Source organism: Melospiza melodia, chromosome 1 (genome assembly GCF_035770615.1).
Source record: "Melospiza melodia melodia isolate bMelMel2 chromosome 1, bMelMel2.pri, whole genome shotgun sequence".
NCBI lineage: Eukaryota > Metazoa > Chordata > Aves > Passeriformes > Passerellidae > Melospiza > Melospiza melodia.
This window is the reverse complement of record NC_086194.1, coordinates 101,934,964-101,947,350: the sequence shown is the minus strand read 5'-3', so window position 1 is coordinate 101,947,350 and position 12,387 is coordinate 101,934,964. Positions and strand designations below refer to the sequence as shown.

General features: G+C 34.6%; 1 protein-coding gene across 2 annotated transcripts in view; it reads left to right on the top strand.

Moving 5' to 3' along the window:
* Positions 1-12,387, top strand: part of MARCHF6 (membrane associated ring-CH-type finger 6) — a 44,214-nt gene that overhangs the window by 14,534 nt on the left and 17,293 nt on the right. For both annotated transcript variants that reach the window (XM_063162820.1, XM_063162814.1), the window contains exons 6-16: positions 390-558; positions 1,892-2,084; positions 2,381-2,442; positions 4,350-4,382; positions 5,440-5,491; positions 8,171-8,229; positions 8,834-8,914; positions 10,078-10,146; positions 10,263-10,337; positions 11,156-11,290; positions 11,753-11,872. In XM_063162820.1, coding sequence (XP_063018890.1) covers positions 390-558; positions 1,892-2,084; positions 2,381-2,442; positions 4,350-4,382; positions 5,440-5,491; positions 8,171-8,229; positions 8,834-8,914; positions 10,078-10,146; positions 10,263-10,337; positions 11,156-11,290; positions 11,753-11,872 — 1,048 coding nt within the window. The remainder of the gene's footprint in view (positions 1-389; positions 559-1,891; positions 2,085-2,380; positions 2,443-4,349; positions 4,383-5,439; positions 5,492-8,170; positions 8,230-8,833; positions 8,915-10,077; positions 10,147-10,262; positions 10,338-11,155; positions 11,291-11,752; positions 11,873-12,387) is intronic.

The window sequence follows — 12,387 nt, the reverse complement described above, 5'->3', positions numbered from 1 at the left end:
CATTGCATGAAACCCTAGTTTTGGTTGGCTGACTGAACTTTGCTTTGCTGCTGCTATACAGTTATGTATGATCTGATTGAGTAAGATTTTTAAGGTACAGAGATATCTGAGGTAAAATGCTAGCTGAAATGCAGAGCAATTGAAGGGGAAACCCAGCAGTTCCATTCTACTGGTTCAGGTAGCTCAGCAGATAAAATGCTTTATGTGGTGGACTGGATATTATGCATTTTGCCATTTAAGTGAACCTCTTACTATATCAAACCATTTACTTAGTGACTATTGTATTTCCTTTGCTGTTCTGGAAGATTGTTTTTTCTGAGCTACTCTGTAGTGTTCCCAGCAAAATATTGTTTTCATTAGGTTTTGTTTTTTGGTTTTATTTTTAACAGGGAGAACTTACTGGCTGACTGTTTGCAGGGCTGTTTTGTGGTGACATGCACTCTGTGTGCATTTATCAGCCTTGTTTGGTTACGTGAACAGATCGTCCATGGAGGAGCACCACAGTGGTTGGAACAAAATCAACAGCAGCCACTCAATGGGGTTGGTCAACAAAATGAGGTAAAACTCACTGCTCATTAGTTCACAGTTAATTTAGAAAATGTGGTTCTGGCAGTAAATACTTTATCAGAACACAGCAGTAATGGTATTTTACTTCATGGTATCTTTATTTGTTAGCATAATTTGAGCACTTTTTGCTGTATAAATTCGGTGACACCACTGTTATGTTTCTGAAGTTGTTTTATTGTGTAGCATTGCATAGATTTTTAGCTCTGTATTGGCACCATTTTTTAAGATAACTTTATGCACATAAAGCTGAATTCTCAGGCATAGTCAATGAAGATACAGCTTGCTTTTATTTTGTCTTTTTCATAAGTATGCTAGTAGTTCATGAGGTAACAATTCACTGTTCTCAAAGCAATTGGAAGTTTTGTTGACACCACTGAAGTTGGAGCTTCTGTGCCCTCTTCCCACTCCCTACACACCACATGCACTCCTTCGGTGCTTTCAGGAGTCTCTTGGGTGAAGAAGTGATCATATAAGCAATCCATTCATAGGGAAAAAGTAATTCAAAATGTTGTTTTCGTTTTAGTAAATGTCAGTTTTTAAAAGACAGAGATTGTCATCTTGGTGACTGGCTTGAGTTGGCCTTGAGCTATCATCTTCCTCATGTAATGATAGTTTCCATGAGGGAGTTCCCTTCTATTAAGCACTGGTGAAACCACATCTGGAGTGCTATATCCAGTTTTAGGGTCCCCCAGTACAAAAGAGGCATCAACAGTCTGGGATGAGTGCAGTGAGGAGCCAACAGAAATTATTAAAGGACTGGAATGTCTGACGTTATGAGAGGGTTGGAGAATTGGAATTATTTTGTTTGAAAATGGGAATGCTCAGGGTGGACCTTACCAGTCTGTATGAATGCCTGATGGAGGACTGTGAAGAAGACAGAGCCAGGGCAGTAGGCTTAAATTAAAATGCAGGAAATTTCATTTAGATTAAAAAAAAGGTGGGTTTTACCTTTTTTTTAAATATACTACTACTGTGATCACCTACTGGAAGAGGTTGCTTAGAGAGGTCATAAAGTTTCCGTTTCAGGAAAAGGTGGCTCAAAAGCCAAGTGGAAACAGCACTGACCCTGCCATAGCTGACCCTGCTTTGAGTAGTCAGATTGGCTAGATGATCTCTAGAGGCCCTTTCCTACCTCAGCTACTCTGTGAAGTTATCTGAATGTTTCTTTTCCTGTTTTTAGAGGTTTAGTGGTCCCAAGTTTATTTCTTATCTAGAAAATATATTATTGACTTTTTTTAATACTGTTCAGTTTCATGCATATGCAGGATAAAAGCATGAAGAGTGCTCTATCAGTTTAACCAAGTACTAAATCCTGTTTCTGCAGGCTCAGGCTGCTGTAAATGGAGGTGTTGATAATGCTGTGCTTGATCAACCTGCTAACCCAGCTGCTGAGAATGTAGTTGTAGGTGAGAACCCTGAAATTCAAGAGGAACAAGTAGATGAAGAGGAGGAAGATAATGAAGATGAAGAGGATGCTGTAGTAGAAGATGCAGCAGATGCAAACAATGGAGCACAAGGTAACAGGTGACTCAAAACATTAATGTTCTAGTTCTTATTAAATATAAATTAATTGAATACCGAGCTGTTGTAATTGAAGGAAGCTGTGTAAGTTCCCACTTTAGCTTATTTATCTTGCCTCTGCAATTTTCATGCATTTTGAGTGCTAAAGCATCTGCTTGCTGAAAAGCTGTCAACAGTTACAAGATGGATATTTTGCACTAAAGTCTTTTTGTTCATTTAGAACATAACATAGAGTGGTTACATCTTGTGTTGAGTGATCTAACAGCTGTAAAAATGGCCATTGTCTCTTCAGATGACATGAACTGGAATGCTTTGGAATGGGATCGAGCAGCAGAAGAACTTACTTGGGAGCGAGTGAGTAAGAATGATTTTCTTGGATTTAATAATTCAGGCTCATACTTGAAATTATTTGTAGTATTGCTGTGTTAAAATGCACCTGGGATAGATTTGGAAATAATTCTTTTGTAAGAGCCTTTAGACCTAGAAAAGTTGTTACATTATAAACAAAATGTTATTATGTTACTTCTTAACCATTATAGAAAGCATTTTTTTCAATTTTAAGTATAGGAGCAGCTTATAAGTATTTAGTAGCAGCATAAAACATTTTTAGTAGTCTTTTCTGAAGTCTTCCATAGAACTGACTTGCAGCTTGCTTTGAGGACACTGGGCCAAATTAGGAGTGCAAAGATGTTGCGTTAGATGTAGTTTAAGGTTTAATTTTTGTGTTCATGAAAGCATTAGACTAAAGAAAAGAGAAATGGAATGTGTTTCTCCGAAAAATGATGGAGCATTTTAATGTAACATGTTTCTGTATTGTTTATGGATCACAAATTCCATAACTGGAGCATGACATGCATGTACACTGTAATCATGGAGTAGAGTAGAGACTTGAAAATTAGGTTTTTTGTAGCTGGTCTAGAGGTACCTAACATCTTGAGTTCTAAGCTCACCACATGCAAAATCTGCCTGAAGGTCGGTGCAGCAGCTTCATGTGATTTATCAGCATCACTACTAGGCTGTGGTATACTTGTTGTCTTGATTGCAGGGTGGCAGAAATACAGTTTTCATCGTGAGTGGCACATCTTGATATTTGTTTTGTATCTATTGAAAGCTTCTTAGTGTGTTTTGAAAGATATTTCATAAAAAAGGATGGACATAAATTCAGGTTCCTGAACCATTCTCTTGTTTATTTCAGGATGGAAGTGCTGTATTTCTGAACCCAATTTATTTGCTAGAAAGTGCTGATATATTCCTAACTGATGATATTTTGTTGCTTTTCCCTGAATAGAGAAGTCAGTTTCAGCATACTCTCATAACCACTTCCAATGTTATGTGCTGACAGGGGCAATAGATGTGTAGTCGACATTTAGTATTGAAATGCGGGTAGCCTCCTTATTATAATATAAAAATACCATGCAAGTTTTCTGAATTTTCAAACATTTTTGCATCTTAGTTTGATTTGTAAAATATGTGCAACTCTTATATCTTGGAACTTAATGCAAAGTCCTCATACAAAAGAGCCTTGAACATGGAACTTTACCGTGGTAATTGTGGATTAGGAGTGTCTCAATAGAAATAGTAACATACACTCAAAGTGGGGGGAAAGGAGAATTTTTTTCTTTTTGTGATGGATGCTTTATTTTTGACTGCTCTGTGGATGCTTCCCATAACAGCTGTGCTGAGTGATGAAGAATTTGTTTCCCGTCTTCCCTAGCTGTAAAACAGTTCTGTTCAGAAGTTAATAGCATACAGTGTAGCAAATTACCCTGTTAGCAGTTGCTTACACATCGAGGGTAAAATACTAACTTTTCTCAGTGCAGCATAAACTGATATTTTGCAAGTAGGATGAAACAAAAATTTGCTCTTGTATTTAAATATTGAGTTGATTAAACATGTACTTAAATAGCCATTCAATCACTACAATATTTTGTAAATGCAATATCTTTGTCAAAGTCTTCAAAGTCATGGAGAGAAACAGCTTATAAATTGATTCTGTGATTGGTTTGACTAAACACATATAGATACATGTGTATTCAGATATTCCACATGTATATCACTGCCTTTGAGCACCTGAGTTTTCTGTGTTGAATGAGAACTTAGTTTCTCTCTTTATTGGTAAGAATTTACTTGCCAATACTGTTGGTTGAGCCATTAAAAAACTCTTTGACTGCATTGGACAATAAAGGTCAATGTGAAAGAGGCTTATTTTAGATTCAGGTTAGTTTTTCTGATAAGTAAAAATAATTTTCTTACCTTCACAGATGCTTGGACTTGATGGATCTCTGGTTTTCTTAGTAAGTGCAATCTTGTTTTTCAAGAATTTCTACCGAAGGATTTTTTTTAAGTATCTGTATTTTTTGATATACATAATTGTATTTAAAGTCCTTATTTTCATGTTATATATATATTTCTTTAAAGAGACTTACATATGATGTCATGTTCAAGCAAACTGGGATTTTAGGAGTTTCACAAATTAGTGGGGTGTGTGTAGCATAAAAGTGGAATTTCTTAAAAGATATAGATAACTTTGGATCACTTACTCCACTGAAAATAAAAACTAGACCTTTTAAAAAGCACGCACTGAAAATACATATGTGTTCTAACCTTATGTTTTGATCTTTGTTATAATTAAAATACAGTTCTCATTCAAATATATTTTTTGTCCTAATACCACCATAACTGCTGCATCTAGTGTAGACTAGATTTTAATACCTAAGCTCTTCAGTTGACTCTATTTTCAAAATACTCTTAGAATCATTCAGTTTGAAAAATACCTCAAAGGTCATTAATGTCTCTTATTTAAATGTGATGCCTTAGGTTTACAATTATGTTATGAGTCATTTACGTTGAATATTAATATCAAAAGTAGTAAAAATCCAGTGTACTTGTGGCTGAGGTCACATCTTAGCTAAAAGTAATATTAAAAAATGGAGTTGTGCTGTCATTTCTAGAGTCAGAGCTGTCAGTTTTGTTGATGCATTTGTTGTGGCAAAGGCTAATTGTTAAAAGTTCAGATGAACATATCTCATTTATAAAAAAAAGTATCCACATACATTTCATGTAATTCTTTTTAAAGATGGAACTATTTGTATAGACTTTAAAATAAAAGCCTACTTTTACAAAATGTAAGCAAGAGTAAGTGCACTTATCTAGATAAATGTTCATGAATGTGACTGAGCTGCATGTTAGAGCAAAACTTCCTGGCTCTGACATGAGATGTGCAAGTCCTGGTGATAATAGACTCTTGAAATAAGAAGTTGAGATACAAAAGTCAAGTCACTTATTTAAAAGCTGACATTTATGTACTGTTTTCTTGTCACTTCCTTGTTCTTTCCCCTGTACTCCTTACAGGAACATGTGTTTTGGGTGGTGTCTTTAAATACCCTGTTCATACTTGTCTTTGGTGAGTATTGCTTGCTCTTAGGTTTTAAAATGATCCTTCTTTGTGAATTGGTAGTGCAGGTCTATTTTAAGGCTGTTCGAGAAAAGTGAAGATGTGACCTCTAAAAACAGAACCAAAAATGAACTGGCAATATGAATAACAAATATTTTTTTTTCTAGTTTTGTCATTTTAATTTCTTTAAGTGAATAGATTTAAAATAGGAAACCTAGCAGAACCTTAACCATGTCAACTAAAGCACAGAAAATATTTATTTCCAATATTGTTAAATTAAAGGAGGAATCTCAGGGATTTAAATTTGCGAGGAAATGCAGTGCTTTGAGGAATAGCTAAGACTTTTTTTTCTCTTCATAATTCTTACTAGATAGTTATACAAATTTTTCCATTAAGAATCTATTCTTGGAGCTCAGACTGAAAGGGAGGGAGGTATGCAAGAATGTACCATTTTAGTGACAAATGAAGCATGTTATACACTTCAAAAAATACCAGACAAAAAAACGACAAAGTTTCACTTCCTCTGAATGAGCAGTTCAGAAAACAATTTTGTTATGTTGCTTTGGTGTGTTTTCAGTGGTCTTTCTTGGCAGAAGGGTTGGAGGTTGAAAAGCTGAAGTTGTACTGTAGATAAGTTTTTACTGACAAAGTAAAGCTCATGACACTGAACCAGTAATTTGAGCACCTAGATACTGAAACGGAACAGCAAATCAAAAGCAAATAAGCATAAGTACATTGTATGTTTAATTCATGAGAAACTGTAACTGTTCTAAAGTAAGAGGTGGAAAATACTTGAATTATTTCTTTCTGATAATTATTCTATTTTAATACGTAGTTATCAGAAGTTAATTGGAATTTTTTAAGCTGCTATAATACATTGGCTTTTTTACTAAGTAGATAATAACCATGGAATTTCTAAACCATAGATTAAAATTCAATAATAAGGAAGTAATAAGAATGCTTAATGAGGCTGTTGTATAGAAACATTTTCAGTAGCGGCTTTGCCACGGGGAAACTCCCAAATAGAGAAGAGAATGACTTTCCTAAGTAAGCAGGAGGTCTGGGAATTTAATATGTGCCTCTCTAGCCTATTTTTAGTATCTTTCCCATTAAGTAATACTGCTTAATTTGCAACTGCCAAATCTCTAGTAATTTGTAATTATAGTACTTGTGAGTTCAGATGTCACAGGAGGTACTTGATAAAACAGAAAGAAAGCATTTGTAATCTTAATTAGTGGTCCAGAAATTCTCCTTGGACAAATTAATTCATTTCAACTTAATTAATATTTTCTATAGCTCAGTCTAGTACTCACAGAGGAGTTTGTACTCCTTTGTGCTTTTTTTTTTTTTAAGGAATCCATTAGAAAATGTTTTAAATAATGTTATTTTAAAAGCATGACCAACTGTGCACTATATTCTCATAAAATGTCAAAAATGCAACTTAATTTATTAGTCTGATATCTGTAGGAGTTGTGATGTGATCTTTGTCATCTCACTTTTCTTCCTCTTGTTCTTACTGGACAGGGAGAGTTCAAGTCCTCCTCCCTTTATCTTTTACATGTTTGCTTTTCCCAATAACTGCTGATTTTCCTAAAAGAGACATAAATTAAAACTTTTCTTATCATTGATTAGGGTAATATGAATCCTGCTAAATCTTTTCCTGTTTTTTTGGTTTTTGTTGGTTTGTTTGCTTCTTGGGTTTTGAAGTTGGAATTTTTTTTATGTTTGTCATACAGAAATGAAGAGAGAGAAAATCATCACACTTTTCATTTGAGGGGATGTTTAGTCTGTACAGTTCCCAGGGTGGGCTGCCATGATGTAGTGAAGACAATATAGGTGAAAACAGAAGCTTGCCACCTCTGCAGCCCCTTCTCTTTATACTGATGCACTCTGTTCCTGTAAAACAATTATTTGAATTCTGTAGTCCTTCATAACTTGGTTGGAAGAAAACAGAGTGAGATAAAGTAACTAAAAATTTGATTTAGTTGCAAATATACAGGTTACTAAAAATGGGGAAGTGCTGTGTTTTCTAATGCATTTCCCCTGAAACCTCAGAATGGTCAGGAGTGAGTTCTCAGGAATAATGAACAGTTTTCAGTACATTAATTCAAAGTAAAAGACTTCTCAGTTGCTCCTCATCCCTTCACTGGGTGTCATCTTTCTCCACCTCCTCTTCCCTCTGCAAATTTCTGCAGGGCTTCCATTTTTCACAATATTTTAAGTATTCTTAAGAATTAAAGTACTGGAACTGAAGCCTTGCTAAAGCAAGTCCCATCTCACCAGGCTGTAAAATGGCTACTGAAATCTTTTAGTGCACAGGAAAAAATGAATATACTGCATAGGTTCCTTCAGGAGTCTGACAGATGCCATCCTAGTACATAACTCTGAGAAGTGGAATTAATTTACAGAGTGCAATGTGAAGTAAGAAGGAAAAGACTGTCCTCTTATTCTGTGTAGTTTTATATTGTTTTAGTCCTTAAGTGCAAATTATGATCTGATTTCCAGTGTTTGTAAAATTATAGGAATCTAACACTTGCAAATACTTGCACAGAAATTATTTTTTTGTATTTTTTTCATGAAATTTACAAGAGGTAGAATAAGACCATGTTATAATATTCATCCTGCAAATAAGGGTCCATTTACCAGTTTTCATGGCCTTTTTTTCTCCTTTCTGCTTACATTATACAGCATTTTGTCCATACCACATTGGTCACTTCTCCATTGTTGGCCTGGGCTTTGAGGAATATGTGAGTACTGTTTTATAATTGCAAATGAAAAATAAACTACCACTGTTTATTCGATCACAATATTTTTGTAGCATCTTTCCATTTTCTATTTGTGGTTGCAAAAGTAACTTTGAGTATGTCTTCTTACTAGTTCTTCAGCCTTTTTGAATATATGATTGAAAATGTTGTCCCACTCTTTTCCACTTCCTCCATTATTTACATCTCAAGTGAAGTTTTTACTATTTGTAAAAACTGTGTGTGTCTTCAGGGTTTTTTAACAACCTCTTGTTCCTTGTGTACATTTTATACTTGTTTACCAAGTTTCATAATGGATGATACTGAGATGGGGAAACTAGGGGATGAATGAAACAGTGTAAGGTGGCACTTTTTGTTTCATATATTAAGGTTGTTTTGGGTTTGAAGAAAGCAGTTGTAATGTAAATGTAAACATTATCTATTCTTGATGAAGTACAATGATAGTAGATTATTAAAATATGTAAAAACTAGAGAAACTTGGCATTCTTCTTGAAGAGTTGAAATTTGGAATTTATCTTAGTTACATAAAAAGGACATGTAATCTTCTAAGAGACTGATAAACTTTCACCTGTTTTCCTCTTTGCTCCAGGTCCAAGCATCTCACTTTGAAGGCCTGATTACAACTATAGTGGGATATGTTCTTCTAGCAGTGACTCTAATTGTTTGTCATGTATCCTTTTGTCAGTACTTACCTGGTTCAGATTTATGTGTCAATAATTTTTTCTGACTGTGCTTTGTGGAGGTGATGTAGGTGCACTTAACTCACCATTTTTCTCTGCTCTTTTGGTGAAATTGGAAGGAAAGATCTCTTCTGTTCTCTCGGAGATTTAGAAGTTGTCAGTGTGACTGCCTGCTTTCAAATACTGTCACATGCTTAACAACACAATCAAGGGCTTTTATGTTTGCTTGAGAGTCTGTCTGAGAAGAGTGTAGAATCATTTTTTCCTCACTATCTGTAGGCTTCTGCTGTGAACTGTAGTTCCAGCAGAGAGATTATAAAAGGAGGTATGATGGGAAATTTATTCAAATATTTTTGATCCTGCCAGATTTTTGAATAAGAATTATTTTCGTTTCTTTGTTATGTCTCTGAACTACTGAGAGTTTGCAGCAAGAATTTCTTTCTCATTATTACTTTCTCAGAGAAAACTACTTTCTCTTAGATGTAGAAAATAAAGTACTGGAAGCTGGAAGGATTTATTTGGTCACAACTAAGAAAGCTGCAGTCAAGCTGCATGGTTTTTTACATCAGCTTCAATTTGAAAGAATATACACTTGTTACCAGCTTTCTGTGCAAAAGTAAATGAAGTTAACATTGACTTTCCACATCAGTATACTGATGTGCAGTGCATGTGTAAAGCATTAGTAGATTAGCATGTAGGTTTTGCCTCCTGAAAAAAAAAACCCAAAACAAACTCCCAAAGTGCAGTTGCATCCAACTTTTCTTGAAAAAGGTGAGAATTTGATTTACACAGCAGTGAAGGGAAAGCTGCTATTTAAAGTAGGTCTTAAGTTTTTAAATTTACTTATTTGTAGCAGATGTTTTCAGAGACAACTATTTATTTCTCGAGAAAACTGCTGGTTGTTTAATTTAAGAAAGGTCCTATTATTAATTGATATTTATTTACTTTAGATGCATGTTTAGGGATGTTACTCAGCACACCAGATCATGACTACTGCCAGTTCTGGAAATAGAATCCTGATAGTACACATACTTACTATTTGATTTTTCTCTTTTATAGAATTTCCTATTGCTAAAATCAGTGTAATATAATGTTTGATATTAGACTATTACAAAATGTTTTCCAGTGCTATTTTCTTGACAAAGTTATTCAGGGTTTGGCAGCTCTTGTTAAGTTTCAGCGATCACGTCGTTTACTAGGAGTTTGCTATATTGTTGTCAAGGTAATCCTAATTTTTTGTGTGCAGAAAAAAAACCCTCTCATTTTAAGCTGACATTATCATTTTCTTAGCAATTTTTGTTAAACTAGTGAGATGTTATTTTCTGTCTTTTCCTAAAGGTTTCCTTGTTAGTGGTGGTTGAAATTGGTGTGTTTCCTCTCATCTGTGGCTGGTGGTTGGATATATGCTCCTTGGTAAGAACAGAAACAAATAATGATAAAATCTTTTGTAGCTGTTTATATTTGAAGCAGAAAAAAAAAGTTCTGATGCGAAGAGAGCTCTTAATGTGAGTTTGACAGCACTCTACTGTTTTCATAAACAGCATTTCCAGAGGGAAATTTCTCGGGTTTTTTAGGTACTGCCTAATACTAATTTTGGGGTTTTTTATGTTACTAAATACAAATTAACATGCTATTACTAAAATCACAAGATCCTAATCCTTTTTAGTGCAGTTACAAGACCACTGTGATAATGAGCTTACTTATAGGCAAACTTGTGCTCTGAATAAACCTCTTTATGTAGCCATCTCATGTGGAATGGTAATGACTTTGTATTTTAAGTTGTCCAGTCTCTTTCTGTTTCGAAAAAGATCTTTGCTGCACTTGTTTGGAATTGAGGACAGTTTTTCTGTCCTGAAAAATACTGAGTGATGAATTTGAAATTGACAAAATTAGTTTTTTCGAACCTTGGTAGAAATAGAATTTTACTTAGGAATTATTTGCTTCCATCATAGTGTCACTTTGTTTGAATTGATTTATAATTTATCTAGAGTCTGTTAGTGATTGAGTTCACATATTTCTTCTTTCAGAAGAAATAAATTGATCAGGTATTGATCTTTATTTGCTGTTCTTATCATAAATAATCCCTTTTTTCTATAAATTGTGTATTTATGTGTTAAAGCAAACATTTAAATTATGCTTAGTATATATATTTAACTGGGGTAAACAAAATGAGTACGTGTGGATGTTTGCCAAACTTTATTCAAATTTGTCTACTACTTACCTTCTTCTAGGAGATGTTTGATGCCACTCTAAAAGACAGAGAATTGAGCTTTCAGTCTGCCCCAGGCACCACAATGTTTCTGCATTGGTTGGTTGGAATGGTTTATGTTTTCTATTTTGCATCCTTCATCCTTTTGCTAAGAGAGGTGAGTCTGTAAAAGCAAGATTGGTATGTAACACAGTTAGAGGCTTATATACAGAACTGTTAAATCTTTCATGTGTGGGTATTGCTTCTACCATTTTTTGTGTGTCTATTGGATTCAGTTTTATGTAAAAAGGGCCATGCTGGTACTTACTGTAGTGGAAAAATCATGATTTTGAGTACATTTTACTTAGAGATTTTTGTTTAACTGTTAAATCTGAGCGTTGCCTTCAAATGAATCCAAATATGTTTTAGTTGTTGAAGATCAATCAGTACTTGAAAATTAAGCTTGTATTTGGTTATTAGTTCTCTAGTTCCCTGTTCTATTTCTGTGCAATTTTGGTGAATCTTGTTCAACCAATATCCCTATTATGGTAAAGCTTATTTTCTGCAGCAGTGTTGTTCAAAATGAAAAATAAATACAAAGATTATGTTGTCCTCATATTTTTTTTATTTCCTACTTCAGGTATTGAGACCTGGTGTCTTATGGTTTCTCAGGAATTTGAATGATCCAGACTTCAATCCTGTGCAGGAAATGATTCACTTGCCCATCTATAGACATCTCAGGAGGTTTATCTTATCAGTGGTGAGGACTTGTCAAAAAGATTTCTTTATTTGGAAATATAGCTTCATATGTACTGTGTATATAAAGAGGAACATTTTCACCATGGAAGTAAACTGGTACTGGAACAGGTTGCCAGCAGAATCTGCATCTTTCAATATTCAAACTCAATAAGATACGGTTCTTAGCAGCCTGATGTATGTGGGTCTGCTCAGAGCAGGGGTTTGAGGAGAGTTGGTTGTACTTCAGAGCTCTCTTCTAAACCAAGTATCTTATGCTAAGTCCCAGAAAATGTTTGGATATTCAGAAAACAAGTGTTGTTATAATGGTTATTGTAAATCGCATAACTTTCATGATGCCCTCAGTTACTGCAGTAAACATTGTGTGTCCAGTTCAGCCAAAGTAGTGCAGCAGAGAAAGTAATTTTCTGGACAGATTCTGGATTGGAGTCTGCTGCTGTAGCCAGTGGTGGCTGTTTCCAGATTATCACTGTAAGACAGTGAAAACTTTGAGAGTTTTTTCCCTTTGGTTGTTTGTCT